The 24,481-nt window shown below is 43.2% G+C and overlaps 1 protein-coding gene across 3 annotated transcripts in view; it reads right to left on the bottom strand.

The window, feature by feature from the left end:
• kcnip1a (Kv channel interacting protein 1 a) overlaps positions 1-24,481 on the bottom strand; it is a gene marked incomplete at both ends in the record, with an annotated part of 39,908 nt that overhangs the window by 12,115 nt on the left and 3,312 nt on the right. The window contains one exon of one of the 3 annotated variants that reach the window (XM_083980033.1): positions 12,075-12,132. The exons of 1 other annotated variant lie outside the window; for it this stretch is intronic. In XM_083980033.1, the coding sequence (XP_083836159.1) occupies positions 12,075-12,132 (58 nt within the window). Of the gene's footprint in view, positions 1-684; positions 768-12,074; positions 12,133-24,481 lie in introns of those variants that run through there. One more of the 3 variants, XM_083980034.1, reaches the window with a different exon arrangement.

The raw sequence follows: 24,481 nt of genomic DNA, 5'->3' as shown, positions 1-24,481 counted from the left end.
GTTTACCAGCGTCGATGCTTGCGTCTGCACACACTGCCAGACAGACAGAGCGACACACGCATACTGAAGCGCGCCAGCACACACGCACACGCACAGGCACACGCACACACAAGAAGACTGTGACAGTCAAACAAGCCGTCTCTTACTTTCCTCCCTCGGTTGACTCTGTCAAAAAAGATAAGCTCAACAGAAATCGCATGGGTGCACACACGCACGCACACAGACGCATGCACACACATACACAGACTGTCGCACTCAAACTTTGTTTTAAAAAGATTGTCTTTTTCCTCTGGGAACACCTGTTGGTCTCTTTCTCTATCTCCCTCGCTCTCCCTCTTTCTTTCTATCTCTCTCTCTCACACACACACACACACACACACACACACACACACACACACACACACACACACACACACACACACACAGCTGCAAAGATGCAGCTTGTGTATGTGAGCTGTAGCCTACATTTATACTGAAGAGAGCGTCACTGAAAAGTTTTACTGTCCATATCTCTATGTGTGTGTGTTAAAAAAGAGAAAGCATAAATTGGTGTTTTTAAATATTTTATATGCACAATGGGATCTTAAACTATAATGGGACCATTTTCCCCTTAACTTGTGTGTGTATATACTATGTACATATGTGCATGCGTGTGTGTTTATGTTAATGTGTGTATTCCCTCACCCCTAGACAGCCTCCTCTGCTTGGTCTGCATGGTCAGCGTACCCACCACGGCCCCCATGTTTGCCGTCGTCGTCGTGGAAACAAGCGCGTCTGTATGCTGAAGTCTTTTCGTCACGTGTTGGAACGGCTAGGATGCGCGCACACACACAACACACAAACACACAAACTCCCTCGCCCCCTTTCCTCTCCTCATCCTCCTCCTCCTCCTCTCTCAGTGGCTGCTCTCGGCAGAAACCCTCTTTCTATCAACCCTCCTTTCATGCTCTCTCTCTCCATCCTCACAGCGCCCCTCCTCTCTTTCTCTCTCTCTCTCTCTCTCTCTCTCTCTCTCTCTCTCTCTCTCTCTCTCTCTCTCTCTCTCTCTCTCTCTCTCTCTCTCTCTCTCTCTCTCTCTCTCTCTCTCTCTCTCTCTCTCTCTCTCCTTTTTCTCCCCACTCTCTATCCCCCTCCCTCCCATTCTCCTGTTTTTCATTAGGGGTTGTAGCCTCCCACCCTCCTCTCTCTCTCTCTATCTCTCCCACCTTCACCACAAGCCAAGCGCCGGAGTAGAGCGTCAGTGATTCAGTATGAATTCACAGGATGTTGATTCACTAAATTATACATTAATATATGAGCCTACACATTGATTTGTAGATGATAACACTCTGTGAATCACTCTGGAAAAAACCCCAACAAACATGCCCTGTTACATTTTCTCACCTAAACGCATCTGTTCTCCTCCGATGGAAGGGAAATATGTAACAAATATTGACTGATTGGGTGAATATGAAACGGGGGCGAAAAGGAAAACATGCACACGTGACAACAATCAGGGAAAGCATCACTTCCTCCTCAACCTTATACGGTTCGTTGTTGAAAAGGCCACTTCAACCCAGCAGCACCCCCACTCACTCCATCCATCATTCCTGTTCATTCACCCATAATACCCCCACATACGCACGGACAGGGATAAAGGACAGTTTCTGTGGTGACAGATTGGCTCGCCGGGCAAGAAGGAAGGAGGGAGGGAGGGAAGGAAGGAAGGAAGGAAGGAAGGAAGGAAGGAAGGAAGGAAGGAAGGAAGGAAGGAAGGAAGGAAGGAAGGAAGGAAGGAAGGAAGGAAGGAAGGAAGGAAGGGCTTAAAATCAAGCATGAAAGAAAAAAGAGAAAGATTAAAAGCGGAAAGAGGCAAGGAATAAGATATTTAATAAAGTAAAAAATGAGGGATCATGACAAAGTGTCAGATAACACTACAGAGGTGTCTGCACTTGTCTGAAAAAGCTGTACACACCAGATGAAATCACATTTTAATTACAGCCCAATCAATACAAACAAGGTATACAGACCTACAAGATGAAAGCACAAAGAGATAAATTGGGAAACAGCTACAGATGATTATGTTTGGTGTGTGCGGTGGCTGCTCAACATGATTCACATACAAAACATGGATAGAGTCCTCAGAGTCTTTAGCAGTGAGGACATAGTTAGTGGTGACGACGTACTGAGGTTAGTATATTCAGCTTTAACTATGAGCTCAGTAATAAACTGAATTTACACAATGTCAACAAAAACTTAACAGTAAGGGTTCTGTAAATGTGTTGGCTGAGCTGTTGTGGACCTGTAGATCTAATAAAGTGGCCACTGATGCATTACTGTATTTTAATGCTGCTGCCGGTTGAAATAGAACAAATCTGAACTTTATTTTTAATAGGCCCTACACCGTTCATATTTTATGAAGTGAGTATGTGTTTGTTTATAAAATCTGAATATGTAAATTGACTTTGTAGCTGCGAGACAGTGGCTGATGGCCCACGCACGCTGCCACAGGAAAAATATTTCAGCCACGATTGAAGTTACAGTTGGGATGACGATGTTTAATATCTTCTTTTTTTCTACTAAATGATTAAAATAGTCATGTTAAAACAATGCTGAAAATGAGGCATATGTCAAGGTTGAGTTATCTCTTTTTGCCAAGTTAGTGTTATATAGTGATTCTTTCTGCAGCTATGAGGCACTTCCTGTCAGCTGAATAATTATGAATTGTTAGGAAGCCATATGGAAAATACAGTTTGGTGAGTAAAACAATCTGCTTCTGTGAAAATGTGTTCATGAATGCTCAGATGTGTGTGTGTGTCTGTATGTGGTTTTTCCTGTATGTGTGTGAGAAAGAAACAGAATGGACGGCAGCGGGGAGCCATGTTTTCACCCTACCCACACACACACACAGACGCACACATATGTACACACATGCTCCAACCGTGAGCAGAAAGAATGGCTGATCATTCGATGACGTCTCTGTGGACTGTAGTGGCTTCTAAACAGCATGTAGCACTGTGAAGCGACACACACACACAGCTCTTTCTGTCTATTGCTGTGCTATATAACACACTGCTTGTGCCTATATGAATTTACAAGCTATCAACATGATTTATTCACTTGCTCCCTGCTTCATCTTTGACCTAAAACCATATCTATCCATCTCTCTCCATTTTCTTATCTATGAATTTGTCTCCAGGCCTATGCCTCTACGCCAATACTCTTTTATCTTGCCATCTCTACCTATAAATCCCAGTGTGCAAGCATCAGCCTGTTGTTTCAAACCCTGTTCCAGTCTTGTCCCAGTCTCTATTCCCCATCCCTCTCCATCTCCGTCCGGTCTCTGACAGACCTGTTTTCACACCATGACAGAAATATTTCTCCTCCTGGTAATCATTTCAAAGTCTGTCTGTGGAGCAGAGAGAGAGAGAGAGCAAGAGGGCGCGTGTGTTTGTTTTTGTGCTTCTACGTAAAATATTGCTGCTAAATTGCCTGGTGTTTCCCAGCAGGCATGTGAGGGAATGGCTTGCAGACTGTTTTACAAGACCCCTGTCACACTTATAAGGAAAGCTGAAAATAAGACACAGAGGAGAGAAAGAGAAAAACACCAACAGAAGTAGGAAGAGGTGGGAGGTTAGGAGGACGGGAAAGGCAGTGACAGCAAAGATGGAAACATAGCCTACTGTATTTGACAATGACAGAAGAAGAAAAAGAAGGAGGAGGTGGAGGAGCAGGAGCAGGAGCAGGAGGAGGAGGAGGAAACACACCAGGAAAGCTTCCAGCGGGAGATTAGAGTGCGATGCTGAGAGCAAAAGAGAAGAGAAATAAGTGGATAACAAGAGCCAGGAGAGTGGGCGAGTGGCATCGCAAGAAAGAAAAGATGGAGGAGAGAGCGAGTGGGACATGCAAACACAACATTTTCAGAAAAGAGGATGGAAGGACAAAGACAGTGAGAAAAAGAAATGGAGCAGCGAGCGCATGGGAAAATTAAACTCTAAAGATCTTGATTAAGATTAAAACGCTGGGTGGAAGCTTTAGGAAATCAGCTCAGCTCCTCTAAAGCTGCACATCCAGACCAACCTCTGTGTTAACCTGCAGGCCTGTGCCATAAAGAGCCACTGTTTACCTCCTAACAGATCCATCCTAACAGCTATAGACCATGAATCTATCACACTCATGTATGACAGTCTTGTCGGCACACAAGGCTTTGCAATTACTCATCAGGTGCAGCGTAGCTCCGGACAGGGAAGAACATGTCTATTAGCAAAATCAATACTAATATCCAGCGCTGTCCAAATGACTTCTTCCCACAGACGTTTCTCTGTGTCTTTATTAGTGGACGGCCGCATGCTGAGCCTCTTGCCAGCTCTCATCACATTATGAGAAAAGGGAATAATTAAAAGAGCCTCCGCTATTGATCTGTCATCATCCAGGGACAGCGGGGAAAGAGAAAAAAGAGAGGGATGGAGGGAGGATAAGCATGGACATAGATAAGTGGAGAGAGTGAGAAATAATGATGAAAGACGGTGGAATTAAGGAGTGGGAGAAGAAGCAGGAGATAAAAGTTTGAATGAACGATGGAGGGTGATTAAAGAGGGAATCAATGAAAAAGGCTCAAGAGAGACGGAGAGGGAGAGAGACTGGGTGAAGGAGTGAGAGTCATCCTCCTGTTTGATATGGTTTCTGCTTGGCCGTCGTTCACGCATCTAGAAAGATACACACACACACACTATGCTGCCGGAGGACGGAGCAGCAGGAAAACACGGTTCATGATTCAGATGGTTGTTATAAAGAGTGTTTCAGAGAGAAGTGCGATTGATGTGTAGCTCCTGCAGTGATACAAACTACAACCTACAGCTACAAACGATAGCACACACTGATACAAATAACACGTTTTCATCATTTTTCAAACAAAACTGCATATTTAAACTGTAAACCAGTTTGAGCCTCTACTATTGGACGATTTGAAGCTTTTCTACATCACATGTAAGAGCTGACTCAATGTTTGGGCTCCGGGCTCATTTTTTGGATCAAAAAAACAGATTAATGCACCATGCTAACATCAAAGAAATTGTAAAGAGTTTTTTTTCCATGGGGTTTCTGATGTATAAGATGAAATAATCAATCAATTAATAAAAGAAAAATGGTCCAGTTAATTAACTAATGGAAAAAATAGTAACCCTATTTGTTTGTTGAACAACCGGAGGATATGAAGACAGCTACAGTATCTGTCAGGTTCATGACACAACTGTGAGCCATGAGTCACGGACCTGATGCTCATACAGACACACAGCGATACATCATGCATTATTTACAGCAAAACCAAGAGCGCACACATAACTCACACACCCGTGGAGTCAGATGACACACATTGTGACAATCCAACACTCACTGTGTTATTTCCAGTGTCAGATTGTTCTGCAACAACATTTTTTGCAACACAAGAAGCAGCAGCGGAGTGAGACAGAAAGACACAAACATTGTGTTGTGTATGCGTGAATGTCAGTGATGAATGTCCTCCATTTGTTATTTTTCTTTACAGATTCAGCAGGGTTTTTTTATTTAGAGGGTAATTGAAGCTGTTCGTCTTGCCTCTGTCCTTCCCGCACACTGTAACAGCTTTTCATTTCTCAGAGGTCACAAACCGGACCAAGGGATGTAGAGGTGACTGGCAACAGGTGATCCTGCTAGTAATACATTATTTATCTTTTGACAATAACAAGACATAAAATTTGATTGTTCCGTGTAACATTAGCAGATTTGTCACTTTCTATTAAAGGGAAACGATGCAAGTCAGTCCGTTTTTCGCTATGTTGGTCACCTTTTTTCTCTGCAGAGCTCCCTCTACAGTTTCGGAGTACATACTGTATTTTCAATGTCATAAAAACTCACCACTAACCCTCCTCTCTTCCCTCCGGCCATGTGCATTTGTTTTCAACGAAGCCGGTGAGAATGCTTATGGATTATGGATTACTAAGCGTGTTTGTGTCGTAAAGCAGTCCATGTTTCTCCTGAGACGAGATGTGGGACACCGGGTCGGAGGCGCTGATCTTGCAAGACTGGTTTTCGACCAAGAGACGATGGGTTAAAGGCAGAGAGCCTCCATTCTCCCCATAACAAGTCATTTAACCAACACAATTACTCTGAAGCTGTTCAATTAATGTGCAAATGGTGCATAGTTCCTCTTTAAACTTCTGCTCCATTTTAAAGTTAAAAAAGAAATACTCTTTTTAAAACTCAAACACGAAACAGTTCCTGCAGGGCTTAATTAGTGTAATAAATTTAGATAGAAATTATTCATTTGTTATGTTTGTTAACCCTCCACCCACTGTGTTGGATTATGCAGATTCAAACTGTCAATTTTAGATGAGAGCAGCAAAAACCACCCAACTTGTGAAAAAAACATGCGTGTAAAAGTCAAAGAAGTCAAATTAAATTGGGATCAAGGACTGCTTCTACTTGGGTGTTTTCAGAAAAGGAAATATGTTTGTGCCTCTTTATGTTTTACTCGATAAATAAGAAAAACTTGAATCTATACGCTCAAATGGGCAACTTGTTTTCCCTGTATTTCATGTCCAGTAACGATTTTGATTTCAGTTCAAATGACTGTGACAGATTTCAGTTCGCTATTGTGCATCGAGGTGTAAAACGCTATACTGGCAACATTTACAGTTTACTCTACATGAATCTCATTCCGACTGTCACATTAATTTAGCTCAAGTGATGTGCGTCACCGCTAACACAACTGTGCATACAAGCCAAACCATAGAGTCAGAGCTAAGTAGCTATCTATATTCATTATCTGCATTTCCCTCATTGGCTCCAATATTACAAAGGCCTGAAGGCAAGCACTGGGCTGAGCTGTCGACGGAGATATATTGCATGGAAACTGTTGTTTATCTTTGAAGAACTGAGAAAAGCCGTTGCCTGCAAATATTATGCAAATAAAGCATCTTTATTTATACAGTATATTGATTTTTTATTTAATAAAGTGCATAAATGTGGGTTTAATTTGCAACACTGAAAGATCAAACACCGACAGCGGATCCTAAATGACGGGCTGATTTTTTTTTTAAAGAAATGATGTCTCCAGTGAATATATGTACCGCGTAGTGTAAAAGAAATGTGACATGAGGTTGTAATATCACAATTGCATCATTTCAGGCTCATACTCAGTCATGCACAAACATGCACATGCTTCGGGCATTGGATTAACCAGATACCAGTTTTCATGTTGCCATGTGCCTAATAAAGCCCTTAAACTGTCCTAATTGGCCCTTTTGGTGCGCTTCTTTTGATGTGCGGGGATGTGAGAGAGGGGTGGAAACCATAAAGCCTATTAAAGAAACAGGGCTCCTCTCCGCTCCTCAGCCCTGTGGAAAATGGAAACGCTGAGCCAAATGCACTTGTTCTCCAGAAGATCCATACACACACTCAGTCACACATGCACAAACAGACATCTATTTACATTCACTCTGCCGGCCCCTAAACTAAGACTCCACATGATTAGTGAGGCTTCAAACAGTTGGACTGATCTTAGAGTAGGACAAGGCTATCCTCTGTGCAAAAACGGAGAACACAAAGAGATGTGAGGGTTGGGGAGAGCGAAAGAGACAGAAAACCCTGAGATAAACAGCAAAGGCAGACGAATAGCCATAGATCAAGAAGAGAGCGGCTCTGGGAGTAGAAGAGAAAAATCTTGAAGGGAGAAACACATAAAAGACAAAATGAGGAGGTGAAATGAGGTGAGAGCGAGCATGACAGAGAGAGAGAGAGAGAGTGAAAATTCACTTGACAGAGTGAGAGAGTACAGAGGCAAAAACAAATGGAGCGAATGGACAGGGAGATGAATGTGTCGGCGAGGTGCAGGTTTTGTAGTTTATAACATACCCACTGGGAAATATTTCATATGAGCAGAGTAGTTTGTGCACAGTGACAGTGGATAAATTTCTTTTTTTTTTTCGCCCCAGGTGAAGAGAGATAGATAAATACCGTAGCACTAACCTAACCTATGGCCATATGTGTTGCTTGGGACACTGGCCAATATCTCGGCTTTTTACTGCCCTGTATGAAAAAGCCATGACTCCATGTAGGCCACAGCAGCAGTTTGGTTTAATTTAATAAACTGTCCTGAAAACAAAAACCCCGGCTTTAGTTTATGTAGCAGCTCTCTCAGAGTCATTTCACTCAATTCGACGCAATAAAACGCTCTCGTTCGGACAGTAAATGGAGTCCATTTAGTGAAAGCTTCTGTACTAAAGTGCTTTACACACAACGCCAAGCAATGAATGAATATGGCTTATAGACTTGAATATGGTATACACTGTATATCTGTCATTCTAAGAAAATGTTTGCCATTTAGGACCAGCACTTCGTAGAATGAAGCACTTTCTGCTTGTCATGGCTGTAAAAGGAAATGGAAATTAGATTTTAAAACTATAATATGACAGTAAATAACTATTTTCTATATAAAGATATAGTGGAGTAATGGCATCCTGCGCACAGAACAAAGACACGCTGCCTCCTCTGTGTGCTGTAATCCAAGCTCCGTCCTTTGTTACAGAGATGTACATGTAGCCTACCTGTTAGGATCACTGGTCCGCCCCACATTTATTAACACATAGGAACTACCCACACATGAGATGGCAGCACCTAAAAAAAAAAGCACCTTCCAGAAATTCCTCCACTAAAGAAACAACATTTTTTCAGGAAAAGGGACCCGACAAAGGAGAAAGATACAACGAGTGGTTTGGTCATGGGCTCTGGCGTAACAAATCTCAGTTAGCCAATGGGCTGTAGAAACATCCATTAAGTTTCTTTTAACTTTTTACTTTCTCCATCAGTGTCATTCGTGCTGCCAGTCCCAGCAGAGAAGCCGTGGGGCTGAATTTCTTTTCCAGCCTGATTGTGGAGCCGATACTGGAAATGAGCCGCTAAAAGGCTCCGACTTCACCAACTTTGGCTTTTATTCTCCTCAACGTGTAAGTAGTTTCATGGCTTTGTATGTTTTCAATGGTGACTGGCTACAAAAAGCCTGATAATTTGCCATATATCGCTAACTGTCAGCATCGCTATGGAGCACATCACAGCAATGTCATCAGGGGTTAACGGTTGTTGCTTGAATATTTGTTGTCGGAGTGTGCATACAGTGTCTAGTCTTAAAGGTACATTGTGTAGGAATTACTCCCATCTAGCGTTGCGGTTGTATATCGCAAGCAACTCAATCGTATTTTTCATGCTGCATTCACATGAAATTGGGCAGACAGCAGATGGACGACAGCCGCTTAAACAAGCCTCTATGTAAATCCATAGGTCCATCAGCACGAGGCAAAACAATACACGTGACATATGTTGTCATGGCGATGTTGTATTGTTTACCTGACCCACGTTTTACCGGCTTTCTCTCGACTTCTGTGACTAAAATGACATCTGGTTTGTTAGCGACGGCCGTCTGCCCGACTGCAGGTGAATGCAGCATCAGTGTAACGCTCCATTCCTCCTCGCTGCGTTACCGCGGTGACTTTTCACAGACGCCACCTCGACCTGAGCCGACAGCTCCGGTGTCTCCGGTGAGTTTCTGTGATTTCCTACCGTCACGCTGCCACTGAACATAAAAACATGGCAGCCAGCACCGAGCTTACCCGCTCCATGTAGATATGAATGATATGAACGGCTAATTCACAGCTTACCGGAACACTTCAGTTTGTCGATGGGGGTGACTAGCCTACTGATTAATGAGAAACATACTTCTGAACGAAATAATTGATTTTCGTGAATAGATAAATGTCCCTTTAACTAACAAACACGCCACAGTCCAAACACATCTAGTTTAGCAAAAAATATGAGAGCTGTTTGACTGTTCTCCAACCTGAACAACCACATAGGTCATTTGTTCCAACCCTTTGATACAACCCATACCGCCCTGTCTCCTGACACGGTGCTCCAACTGTACAGGGTCAGGCGTCAAGGTTATAATAATAAACATGAGACAGGACAGTTACAACAATAAACAGTGTTGGCTAAGTTCAGCCAGAAAGACGACTCAGTCGGGTTTAGGAAAAGATTGAGGCTATTGCTGTAGGTTTGGGGTGGAAATACGTTCTAAAGGTCTGACAGTCTTTGTTGCCATGGTTACAGTAATAAAGACGTTGACAGCATAAAATGCAAGGACACAGGAATTAAACATCCATCGGTCCATTGCTGACTTATTACGATATAATACCTGTGGGCTTGTTTTTTCTACGGCAGGAAACTGAATTGATTTCATTTAGAGTCATCAGATTCATGAGTCTTGTCTCAAGACCACAACTCTGCCTTGAAAAAAGTCAGTATCCATCCTGGGATAACAGATTTATCCTGACAAACTTTGGGTCCTCCTCAGCTGGTTGTAGCCTCATATCGAGTTGGGATCGACCTTCCATGCAAAATAAATCCTGCCCCGCTTTCATTAGGCCACTCTTTTTTTATAACGCTGCAGCAGATGTTGAGACACACACTCACTCACGCTCACACTGCAGCCCCCTGAGGAGCAACCTCTCCTCCTCTCAACTTTTCTCAATTTTTTTTCTCCCCCACTTTTACTCATCTATTGCTTCCCCTTCACATCCTAACAGTGCAAACTTCAAAGCGGCTGCTATTTAGAGGTTACTCTAACTAGAGGGGGAGCTTTCCCACGCGAAATTGGCCAGAAATACATTACACTTGCTTAATAAGCATTGTTTCCTTCCTTCTGCATGTTTCTTTTAATAATAATAATAATTATTATTCTTTCTCTGTTTCAGTTATCTTTCACATTTCACGCTGCACAAAACATCCACCTTGAAAATCTGCCTCAAGTATGTATTCAGCACAGATCTGAAGTATCTGCTGAGAGCTGTTGCCATGCAATGAAATGAGGCGCAGGTTGGAAATTAAAGTAAACAACCCACGCAGGGTGCTAGCCTATATATGCCGTATTTCAGAAAAACCATTTACAGCGGTCTCTGAAGTGTTTTTACAGCTCGCTCAAATACTCTGTGTGGTCCGACTGTAATGTTTGACATGTATAACGCAGGCAATATATACAGCTCCCGGGGGAATTATAAAACATTCACAGCACGTATTTTACATCACTTACATCGCCTCCACTGCTTTTTTGTCACAGCATATGTAACACACAGTCTGTTTCACATGATCTCACTCTGGTTAATCATCCAATTAGGGATTTCTGTGAGATTTCTTTCCTCCCTCTCCTCCTCCTACATGTGACAGCGAAGTGAAACATGACCAGGCTGCTGTTTTCTGTCTCTTGAGTGTGTGTGATGCCGCTCTGTGTCTGCTGGTGATAATCATCAGGTTTGAGGTCAGCAGACCCAGGACAGACCATGGCCAAAGGCTGACAGATTACACCACACTGATTTACAGCCACCACCACCACCACACCAAACACACACACACACACACACACATACACACACACACACACAAAATGCACATTATTACACACTCCTACATTTTAGCTGTGAATTGTGTGCATTTCTATTTCCATGGACACACTAAATCATGTGTACAGCCTCACAAACACATTAGCATGCTTGCATTGTGTGTCAGTGCCAGTTTCCTCCTGTCAAACAGTAGCAGGGCAGACAGGAAGCAGGTTGGTGTGGAGAGCAGGGGTGCAGGGGTAAATACCATCACCTTTTATAGACATACCCAATGGCACAGCTGCACACACACACACAAGGACAAACATATATTCCTAAACCCAGAGTTCAAACAGTGCACATATGGCAATGAAGAGTTGCATCATAAACCAATAATGAATGGCATTTTTTTTTTGCCAACTTTACTCCGCCGCTCCATATAGGTTCAGCTCACTCCCATAATGCACTTCTTGTGCAATATTCATGACTCTGAGAGCAAACATACAAGACTCCATCATTAAGGCACAACGCAGGACATGACAGGTGCCGCTCTTATGTGACAGCCACAAGCACGTGCTCATATTAAAAAAAACAAAAGCACACACACAAATACACAAATACACACTCAAATCTTGAGGCATTTGATGGAGCTAAACAAACAAAAACAACAACAACATTTTTAAAAAATCTTACCTTTGTGGTAGTTGACCTGCTTGGTTTGCATGGAAAAGGTTCCCATCACAAGACCCATGTTGACTTGTGGCCACAGACAGATTGTGTGAGCTTGCAAGTGTGTGTGAGTGAGTGTGTGTATGTGTCCTCCCGCCTGAGATCAAGGTGTGCTAGTGTGTGTGTGTGTGTGTATAGCAGGTATGTATGTTGTAATTAAGTTACTCCATCAGACAGATGTCGGGGTGGAAGTACAGATATCACTTCTCATGCTGCCTCACACCCTCACGGCTCTGCTGCCTCTGCTCGAGGGCGTGTGTATGTGTGTGTGTGTGTGTGTGTGTGGGAGAGAGGGAGAGAGAAAGAGAGCGAAAGAGAGAGAGTATGTGTGTATGAGAGAGAGAGTGTGAATGAAAAAGAGGGCGCACACGCACTCTGAAGCTACCTTTGTCTACGCTGTCACTGAAGCTGCATCCCTTCTATCTCTCTCTACCGCGCACATGCTCCCTCCTCCTCTCCTTCTTTCCTCTCTCTCTCTCTGTCTCTTTCCTCTCTCTCTCTCAGTATGTCCCCTGCCACCAGCCTGTCATTCCATCAATTCCTCGGTGCCTCTTTATGTATGTCTCTCTGCTTTCCCGGCTCCCTCTTTCCCTCTCATTCGTCTCTGTCGCTCTGTCTCTTTGTCTGTCTCGTGGGGGAAATAGGGATTGCACACTGTTGCGCAGGAAGAGACAGAGAAAGAGAGAGAGAGCAACAGAGAGGGAAAGAGAGACAGAGAGAGAGAGAGGGGGGAGATGGAGAACGGGGGGCAGTTGTGTATATGTGGAGAGGACGGCGTAACTCAAGGGAGGGCGAGAAGAGGAGGGAAAGGGGATGAGAGAATGATGATATGGAAAAGGAGGAGAGGGGGAGGAGGAGATGAAAGAAGAGACGGAGACAAATTAGGAAGATTCACAAACAGCAGGGGAGGTGAAGTGATGGGGGAGAGAGGAGATGAAGAGTACAAGAGGTGAGGGGAGATAAGGGACGACTAGACTGACCCCCCCCCCCCCCCCCCCCCCCCCCCCCCCCCCCCGCCTTGCTATTCAGCAGGCAAACAGTCTCACAGTGGAGAGTGTAGTTGCTGCTTTATCTCTACATGCACTGGTCTGACAGTGTGTTTGTGTGCGAGTGTGTGTGTGTGTGTGTGTGTGTGTGTGTGTGTGTGCGAGTGTGTGTGTGTGTGTGTGTGTGTGTGTGTGTGTGTGTGTGTGTGTGTGTGTGCGTGTGTGTGTGCGTGTGTGTGTGTGTGTGTGTGTGTGTGTAATTGCTCTGCTAGCAGGTGGGTCGTCGAGACAAAGCCCCGTACATCTGACACCACTACATTTGCAGTTACGGCGCCTCGCGTATGTCATCAACACGCTCCATCAGACGGGCTTTTGCTCTCCAGTCTGTTGATGAATCCATCCACTACACACGGAAACACAAACCGGCCACACACACACACACACACACACACACACTAGAACAATACAACCTGGGGGGAATGACGCAGTTCGCCTCACACTTGTACTCCTGTGTCAATCACGCTTAACCCCTCACCGCCCTCCGTGTAACACCCCACTGTTGAGATTGGCACGCTGCTCCGACACTATTGACTACGGCCCTTATTGAAATTCTTCACGTGGCCTTAGTTAAGAAAACAATTTACAGCCGAGCCATCGCTGTGGCTGAGCTGAGGCCATCAAGGCCAATGATAAAGCCATTAGGCCATGGCATTCATTAAAAGCTACTGGCTGCAGTAGAGCTTGCATGCTGAGAATCAATGTGGAGCAGAAACAAGCGAGAGGAGCGAAGGAGGTGTAAGAGATGGAGGTGAAGAGAGAAGAAGAGAAGGAAAATGGAGACGAGAAGCTGAGACGGGGAGACAGACAAAGAAAGTGAGAAAAAGCAGCACTGCAGGGCAGGTGTGTGTGTGAGAGCGATTCTTTTTTTTTTTGAATATGCAAGAGCTCGCTCCAACACACACCTCCTCGTTCTCCTTTGCTCTGCAGAAAGAGACAGATCTGACAGCAGTTTCTAATCAAAATCAAATACTAACAAATGCACCCACACACAACTACACACAATTACTGCACATACACAAACACTCACTGTTACACCAAGTGAGAGTGGCAATATATCAGCAGGAAGAAACAGGTCTTTAAGTACACACAGTTACACACACACACACACTCACAGACACTGATTAAATTCAGAAAGCTCGGGCTGAATAGCCGAGATAAGGGAGCGTGATTTGGTGTAGTGATGATGTTTAACTTGAGTGGAGGGGTTACACAAACGTCTCACAGTGGAGACAGAGAGAGAGAGCCGTTGGTTTACCAGACGCTTTGAAAAATCCACTGGATAAACCCAGAAAAGCCACAGTGGAAAAGCTGAAAACGAGACTGTTTTGATCGTTCTCTGCAAAGCTGACATTTTTTGTAAATACCAAGTTTTCAAACAGCACTAAAGGGATTGATTTGAGGAGAACAGAAAACAACAAACAGAATGCAATTGAAAATAGAGGAATAGCAGAGATTGAAGGTTCGCTCTCCTCTTTGAGGGAAGCTGACACACCAATGGTGCAACAGTCTGCCAAGGAAGACCTTGAAACATGATTGAACGCTCTAGCTAGTGAGCGCAAGAATTAATCTCAATCTCAGCATGGACAAAAAAAGTCTTCAGAAAAGAAGTGGTTCGGAAAAAAGGAGGCAAACGTTCATAGTTCCTTGACAACTGGGCTAACACCATCTATCAAGGATGATCCGCAAGACTGTGCACAACAAAACATTGGACCCTAACCCTGAGCGTCAAAGCTATAGGGTCATTATCCATTTCCACAGTCATTCTAAGCATAACCAAATTATTATTAGCGTAACCATGAAGATAACAACAGTCCCGTTTTACCTTGCCAAACTGCAAACATAGCATTCTCAGTCTTGTTCAAGAAGTCTTGGACAAATTTCATATTTTGTCATTTAAACTGGAGGAGTTGTTGGCATCCACACATCCCAGATCCCAGAAGACACTCGAAGAGCACAAAGCTCCTGCAGTAATGAATAATTCCTGCTGTTTTTCCGAAAGATTTGTCTCTTGTATGTGTGGAATTTACAATTGCCGAGGTGTCAGCATGACCTACAGTAAGTCTGCAACTTAATACTGCACATAATGATGAGTGGGATCTGCTTGTACACTGGAAAAACAGGGGGTACTTAGGTGTAATGACAGTAGAGGGCACAACATTGGTAAGAATGGAAAACATCCTGCATCAGAAAGTGAAAAACCTCAGAAACAGGCGACATCGACTGTCTGTGATCAACAGACCAACACGGGTCATACCGCTGATTGCGAAGGGGTCACAGTCATCGACCGGGAGTTAGTAGGTGGGTGAGGAAAAAGATCAAGGAGGACATTCACATTCAAAACATGTCCAGAGACTTTTTGCTTAGATAGTTCAATTTGTTGTCATGAGTTCTGATTCCTCATGTATGCTGATTTGGCAGCTTAGCATTTAGGCACATTCCTAGAATTAAAGGGATAGTTCAACATTTTGGCCCATTGCCATACTCCCATAGTCATAGCAGTAGGTTCATTACATTTATTGGTGCGAGCTATTTTTAGAACGGCCGAGCCGTGAGCTGCTCAGAGCTACGCTATGGAGGCTCATGGGATTTCCCTCATCAAACTCATCAAATACACAATCCAACAACTCCAAAACACTCTCGTGGACAAGTTGTGACCTGCACATTCACCACACTATGAGATAATAACAGAACGTTACGAGACGGAGTTGTTTTCGAGGTAAATTCATGCAAACAGCTGATGCGCGTTCCTGTCGGGGGCAGTTTTTCGACAAGCAGTCTCTGCATTTGCCTCGAAAACAACTCCGTCTTGTAACGTTCTGTTATTATCTCATAGCGTGGTGAATGTGCAGGTCACAACTTGTCCATGACAGCATTTTGGAGTTGTTGGGTTGTGTATTTGATGAGTTTGATGAGGGAAACCAAGAAATCCCATGAGCCTCCGTAGCGTAGCTCTGAGCAGCTCGTGGCTCGGCTCGGCCGCTCTAAAAATAGCTTGCACTGACAATTAAAGGGACAACAAGGAGTTTTGGAAAGCGAAGTGTTCTCACACTACATTTACCATGGGCCTCCGCGCGCACTGTGATATTCTTGGACCGGCACAAGACGGACGTCTTGCCAAGAATGTTTTAATTCATCATGAATGTAAGTTAGAGGTTCGAAGACGATCAGATACCGTCGTAGTTCTGACCATAAACGGCGATTTGGCGGCGCTATTCCCATGACCCGCCGGGCAGCGTCCATGAAACGCTGGTCGGCTCGCCCAGCATTTCCACCATTAATTAAAATAACAAAATAACTATATAACGAAACGATATATTGATTGAAAATGGAGCCATTAACAAGTGTGGGTAGCGTAGATTCATCCACATAAATGTGAGACTTTTTTATAACACAAACTCCTCGTTGTCCCTTTAAAGGTAACGAACCTACTGCTATGACTATAGGGATTATGGCAATGGGCCAATTTGCCAAAATGTTGAACTATCCCTTTAAATGTTACAGATCAGCACGGACGAGTAAACCTTGTTTTTAGGATACTTACAGTAAACCACATAGTATATCCAGATACGCTGAAAATCACCACTGTTGAATCATTTCCCTCATTTAAACTGGGAAACCAAAATAGCGCAGATGCAGAGCAATAGCACTCATGGCAACAGGTTCATCACATTAGGCCGACTGCCAAACTCTTCCAAGACATTACGCCTGACATCATCTGTGCTGCTACTCGGTCCTGTCCGGGTCGCTGTGGATCATTCAGAGTGCCAGCCCAAGTCTTTCTCATCATTTATTAACCATTACACAACAGACCTTTTACTAGATTGAGATGGCTGTCTCAATGAATGAATGCAGGGCAGAGAAAAGAAAAAAATATGGGGATCAGGCTGTGGGGTTGAAAGGTAGAAAGCGTTTGACAGTAGAAAACGAAGGTGTTGACAAGCAGCAGAAATGTGGCGAGCGGGGAGTGAATAATAAATTGGCTGGTTAGTTGCTGCCCGGTCTTATCAGACGAAGGCTGGATGGAATCTGTCATAGTGATGACCACACGGAGGAGGGGAGACGGGAGGGGGGGCAATGAGAGCAGAGCATTGGGAGGGAACGAAAGAAGGTGAGGGCGAAAGAAATGAGATGAGGGGGTGGGGGTGGGGTAAGGTGGGGGGGGGCTGTAAGAAGGGAGTATAGGAGAGAGCGAGACAAATAAGAGTGGAGAATTTGCAGTCCATGATAGATGGGAGGAGGTTAGGGAGGGAAAGAGAGAAGGTGTGGAGAAGCAGAATGAAAGCAGAGAATGTGAGGGCAGGAAAGATGGAGGGAGATAAGGTGTAGGGAGGGAGTAGAGAATGACAGTAAACAGGATGGTGGGACCAAACAGAGGGAGAGAGCACAACGGGAGGAGAGGAAAGAGATGAGGAACAAGGAGTGAAAACTCCACCTGGCCACTGACTGGCTCCAATGGGCTTCATGTTGTCTGAGTCATCAGAAACAAACAGATTGATTTACTGCAGCGAGGACTGGAGGGGACGGGCTCAGCCATCCTGACAGACATGGGAATGAGGTGTAACAACCCTGAGATCAGACAATTCCTGCTGTTAGGAGTCAATCACACGTTGGTTTTCCTCTAACAAAGCCAAATGTCTCACTTGCATCCACACAGACGACAAACCACCAAGCTGTGCAACAAGGCCTGACTCCAATCAGCGTGCAGCAACTCAGTAAACACAACCAAAATCATTTTGCCTTTAGATGGAGAGGGGTATGATACTTCCTGTCATCCTGTGAAGGGAGATTACACCCAAATTATAACTGTAAGCAACTGTAACTAAAGGATGGAGGTCACATTATACAATGTCCCTGTGTCTCTAAACCAAAGACCTGATAGAAAAGTCAACTGTTAAAATTCATTAGCAACAACTAACAACAAGTATGACTGAAAAATGGTTTCATCTTCTAAAATTAATTTGATTGTAAATCAACTGACTATCTACGATTTACCAATGGGTCACATAGGCTAGTTGCTTCCAGCGGGCATTTGTTTTTAGTAGCTAAAATTGTGCCAGAATTTCTAACTGAGAACCAGGTGACAGAGGAGCTACCTGGTGAGCTTAGTGGAGCAATTTAGTAGCTGCAGAAACGCCTACTTTCCATCAAAAACAAAGTTTAAATGTGAACATGCACTTACCAGGTGCTGGCACGACTCCAAGTGAATGATAACACTGCTCCATATGTGGAGGATGCATAAATAAATTACAAATTCCCCATTGCGAATTACGGTGACGTCAAAGTTGGTTGCTACACTGTAGCGTAGCTTTTTTCCCCGCTTCCCCTAGCGGCCAAAGAAATAAACAAAAAATCGGACTATATGTTTTTTCACGCTCAAATTTAGACAGTTTAATTTAACTAGAAGAGAAATGCATTAATCAAATCAATCAAATTATGATGAAAATAATTTTATGAAAAGTATAGTGAGGTCTGTAAGAAATTAGCTAGTTTAAGGGTAGCACCACTAGCCTTTACTAATTAGCAAATTAGCACAACCTTTAGCTACTTAAAGCAGAAGTAAGCGATCCGGTCGTTTTGGCTAACTTCTTGTCAGCTGATGGAGTTAGCAGTCCCCACCCTCGTCCCTACGTCACCACATGCACGCGCATCCCTTGGCTACACCACATGGAGAGGACCGCCCCTTCATGCCGTTCTCGCTCCTCATTGGATAAAGGTTGTAGGATACAAGGAAAGTTTTCTCCTTGGCTTACAGCAGAGCAGAGTGACTGACAGACACGTGTTTCAGACCAAACACTCTATATACTGTAAGTGATTGCCGTTGGAAGATAGAACTATTTAAGACTTATATTAACACAAACATTCCGCTTACTTCTGCTTTAAGTAGGATAAAGGTAGCCTACCTTATTTCAAGTCCTGCATTCAAAAGTTTATTGAAGTAAAGTTTGTGTATTACTAGCAAGATGTAGCTACATAACAAGTATAGAAGTAAAGAAGTATGTGGCCCCTATTTGACAATTTAGTTTAGAGTGTTGAGTGAAGAATCACTGTGAACGATTTTACTGCCCCAGTTTGAGGTAGACACAATTACAACTATTCATGTTAGGTAGGTCCCAGGCCTCAGCTTCGGGCCCCCAAAGGCTTTCCAGATAAATGTGAAGCATCACGAAATGATTAGTGGGAAGGAAGAAACCCTGCTACACGATTCGGTCATTTGGGCCTTACACTGACATTTAGAGGAAACCAATTTTGGATTATAGGACTAAATGCACATTTTACTAATAAGAACAAATGTCATGGATTTGCTACAACTTACCCACTTTTTTTAGCCTGCATTTGGAAAACAGAGAAGGCTGAATTAGCCATTACATAGTCCTTTTTTGCTAACATTGGACGCCCCAACTGTTTTCACTGAATTATTTCGACAGGCTGCTGAAGAAATCTTCAAAACAAAAGATTCACAAGATAAGTCCTGGGTGATCCCATCCATCCCTCCAGAATATCTCATAATAATGCCTCAGCCAGAGCCAGACTGATATTGTTTTCGGGTTGTCCTGTATATCCTCTCAGCCCATTCTTGTGGATGCAATATCTCAGTAAGGTTTGAGGCAACTTTTTAAAATTTGGCACCAATGTCCAGACTCAAGGATAAACTTCTTTGATTTAAGTAGTCAGTTATCAAAGGCCATTGTGATCTTAAATTATTCTGAATGCAATATAACGGGAACGCCCACTGCCTCCGGCACACTGTGACCTCACAAAACACATTTATGGACATAACTCACAAATTCATACACTAAACATGACACAATTTAAGTCAAAATGTCTGTCAGGATGAAATTTAATAACTAAATGGTCAAAGGTCAGCTTAACCGTGACACCATAATGTTCTGCAAAAACACTTGTGGCCATTATTCAGTGTTGTACCTCATGAAGGGGATACTGTGAGAGGATATTTCATGCAACTTGGCTTTGTTAGTGGAGGCATATAGACATGAGCCAGCAGTTTCCATTTTTTTTGTGAAACACTTCATCCCATTAACTATTTTTTCATTACTGAGCCAAAAATAAAATTCCATTTACATTTACCATATTAAAGTGGAGGCAGAAATCTCAGACAGATACATAAAAATCTGAACAAATCAAATCAAAACTATGCAGAGAGAGAAAACCTGCTTTTCATAATAGTCAATTAAATGAACTTGAAACAAGAGTGGTGTTGGTGCCAAGCTGTAACATACCCATCAGCCGTAATAGTTTTATATTTGAAAGAACAGGAACCTGTGAGGGGGAATCTGTGCTGTCTTGAGCTTTCTCTCCATGACAACCTGCCTCAAGGTCAGTGAATCAGTGAATCTCTGGGAAAGATTCACCACTGTACACCGCCCACATACTCTATGTCACCTGTCAAAATGCGAAAAACTCCCCTTTGCGGCCACCATCTGGCCTACTCCCTTTGGTCCGATACACAGACGACACATTTCGCAGAGCTGAATTTAGAGAACATCACACAGTAGGAATCATACTAACACCAAGCTGTTTATCTATTGAAATGTGAGCTTTGCTGATATATTCACTATTTTTCCCCCCATAAATGTTTTACAGACAGCTTCACCTTGCCTGTGGGTGCTGCTGTACTGCAGCCCTGTCACCCTCCACTACTATTCCTGGATACAGACATTTATAACACACACGACACACCAGGGTGTTTGCTTCTTCAAAAGTGCAAATGAAAATGCAATTTACATTTCTGTTAACTGCAGCGCTCCACTTCCTCTACCTACTATCCCAGTGGTTTGTGTGAACCGAATACAAACACTCCTATTGACTGTCTTGTCTCCCTTTTATTCCCCTCTCTGAGATGAGAGTGAGGGAGGTGTTAATGATGTGCAGCTTTGGGATACAGATTCACTAACTCTATTGCTGTAACTCTTAAACTGACTTAAAATGCTGACTGTTATTACGCATTACATTTTGTATGAAAAGTGCACTCCGTCCCCTATGGCACATTAAAAGTGATATGACAGCTTTTTTGGCATCAAGGAGCAGCAGCAGCAGCAGCAGCTCACTCACAGGTGTCGCACTCTGGGAACAAACTAATATCCACATCAAAGCACATGTGCACAAAGACACACATGTGCTGCGCCCTCACATTGGCAGGCATGTGCCAATACACGTTCTTCCAGCCTCTCATTTTTCTTTCTTCCCTGCTCTCTGTTGTCATTTACTCATCCACCCTACTTTCCCCACAGCTCCTCTTGGAATACAGAAGTGCAGCTAAGTCCCCCTGACTGAAAGGGGAGGGATGGGGTGCAGAATGAAGTGAATACCTGATTGGGGGTGGTATTAAAAAAATGGAGCTGCTGAATATTTCATTAAACACTTCTGAGGAACACCTCAGATCTGAATCCTCATGGCCAGTGCCAGCGAACCTGCGTCAGTGTCCGTCATCGTTCATCAGCCATCAGAGGAAGAGCCGCTTCATCAGCAAGCACTTTGAGACTCTGAATATTTAAAGCTTCATCTGGTTCTGACTGAACTTCACCTGTGCTCTGATCTGCTCTGACAGGGTAAGAGTGAGACTGTGTGGTTACAGCGACGGTGAGAAATAAGAAAGGAGTAATCTGACGCCCTCTTCTGTGCAATCTGAGAAAAACAAATCTGAGGAGAAGATGCACAAAAGGAGTCAATAATCTGAAGAAAAAAAACACAAGTGACTCTCAACATTAAATTAAATCTTGTTAAATTATGAGAAATTTAAATTTAGGACAGCAGAGTCGTTCGTTGTTGCCAGTTGTTATTAATGAACAACAACTTCCTATCTGTCTTTCCTTTCTAAAATGCGCTTTTTCAGTCAAGGCTGTAAACAGACAGGAAGGAGGAGAAGGATGATTAACATTTCATGTTCCTCCTACTCCCAACAGACGAGCGCTTTGAAGACAGAGAGGAGTCAGCACATTAAAAGTTTGTGTTCATCCAGGAAAGTTGTTTCTCTTTGTCTGAGATTACCATAAATCCTCCAGGCACGGATGTAAACCAGTTTACCATGTTAATTTCTGAAGACATCACTGCTTCATTAAAACAGGCAGCAACACAGGTCACGAGCTGGATTCAGATTTGAGAAGCTCCAGGCCCACCCCTTATTGTATTTTCTGTGTTTTGCTACAGATTCTGAGCCAAACAGGGTTTTGTTTGCTGATAGCTAACATCAGGTGCCATCACCTGTGCCCAGACCACCACAGAGTGAGAGCACTGTTCCTTCATCCAGGCAGGTTGGATTAATGTACCGAGCACCATGAGGCAGGCTGCTGCACAGAAGGGATAAGTGAAATTGTGCAGGCTGTTTGCAGCTTGGCTTGTCTTGACAGGATGTTTGGTTCACAGGGTTTACAGGGAGATGACAGGAAGCTGAGGAGAGGTTCAATGCTGAAGCAATTGAGGAAGTGACAGACAGTCAGAGCTGAGCGAAGAGGAAAAACAAAGCGATGAAAGGGATTTACTGTAATCAGCCTGCAGCTAAAATACACAACCAGAGCTGGAGAAAGGCCTGAAAATGTTCCGCCTGGGATTTCTGTGAACTGGAAAACAACTTAAGCTAAAAAAAAAAAAAACTAAGTTACTATTTTTTGTGTTTTAAGATATTTTGGCTGTTGTGTTGTCTTTTCTTTTAAAGTGAAATGTAATCTGATCTGAGAAAAGAGGAGAGAAAAAATGACAAATAAATGGTATTTACTCCCAATATAACAGTATGGTAAAAAAAAAAAAAGAAAAAAAAAAAAAGATAAGAAAAAAATCCATACAGTATACACCATATCTAAGATATACAGGTCCATTCTGATTGTATTTGTCCATTTAATATCTTCTGTCTTTATATACTGGCTAACAGTCGTGCATATTCTTCTGAAATTAATTTAGAGTAGTTACGACAGTCGTTTTATTTGATCTTATACAGGATTTATGCTGTTGAAGGATCTGCCAAGTCTCTGGATTCCTTGGTTCTTGATGAGCAGTTTTCCGTTCAGTGCTTATGGTTAAAATATAGCTTCATTTCTGGAATTAGGTTTAAAAAAAACCTGACCTATTTTGGCAGGTCCCTGTGGTTCCTTTATGATTCGGTTAAAAAGTTTTTGACTGCAGAAAAGAGACTTTTGAAGTGAGTGTATCTTCTGCTCGCCTGAGATGTAGAAGAAAGATTTGAAATAAAGTTTATTTTATTTTATCCCTGACTTTAATCTTTTTTTTTCTGTCAAAATTTTTTCCACTAACAGAATAAAAAACATGTGCAGTGAATTTCAAAGAGGAAACTCTATCGGATGAGATCACAATCAAGTACAAATCTTTAACTTTTCAATGAGCTTTACTGCCTGTGACTGATCTAAACATAAATCACAATATGACAGTGCATAGGATTAGTTTTTCTGTAAATCTTGGTAACTTGTATTTTCTCAGTGTGACCAGCAGAGGTCAATGCTGCTCTGTGATATTTGTGTTTCCTCTCAGTAAGCCGGTGCATATTCTCATTTGTCCAGGTCATAGTATTTCAAAGGAGGTTAAATCGAAAGCAACTGGACTTAGTTATTTGTCTAGGAAGACGTTTCACCTCTCATCCAAGAGGCTTCATCAGTTCATGTACGCAGCTAACCAGGCTGGGACTGGTCCAACTATCTGGTGTGGAGACTCACTATTTAACCTCTTGTGTGGGCGTTTCACAAGGGTGATGATGTCACTGGTTCCCTTTAGTGCTCCAAGTGCCAACGACAGTCGTTGGAGTGACAGTCGTTGGTGGGATGTTGGTCTCTTGGATGAGAGGTGAAACGTCTTCCTAGACAAATAACTAAGTCCAGTTGCTTTCGATTTAACCTCCTTTGAAATTCCTCTCAGTAGTTTCTGCTTCAGCAGCGGTGCAGAACCTGGTTTCAAGCTGCTGTTGCTCCTGAGGGAGAAGCAGCGAAACGATTCTTTCTCCACAATTTATCACTGCAAGTCTTAAAATGAGTGTTAAAGGTAAAATTACAGTGAAACACACAGCCAGGCCCTTTGGCTACTGGACATACCTGACTACTAGTATCAGGACCTTAGTGAAGAAGAAGTATAGTGGCTGTGTAGTGAGTGGATGAATGGTTGGATGGATTACTCCCTTAAAGGGATAGTTCACCCAAAATTCAAATTTCACTCATTATCTACTCACCCTCATGTCGACTAAGGGCTGGGAGAATTTTCAGAGTCCTCCGTGCCTTCTCGGAGTTACGGGGGGGTCTGCGCAGCAGTATTTGTTCATATAATGGTTGTGAATGGGGCTCACTTTTCTTCATCCAAAAAGACACACCA

Source organism: Trachurus trachurus (assembly GCF_905171665.1).
Source record: "Trachurus trachurus genome assembly, chromosome: 10".
In the NCBI taxonomy this organism is placed as follows: Eukaryota; Metazoa; Chordata; class Actinopteri; order Carangiformes; family Carangidae; genus Trachurus; species Trachurus trachurus.
The sequence above is the reverse complement of the archived record's forward strand: the minus strand, read 5'-3'. Positions and strand labels throughout refer to the sequence as shown.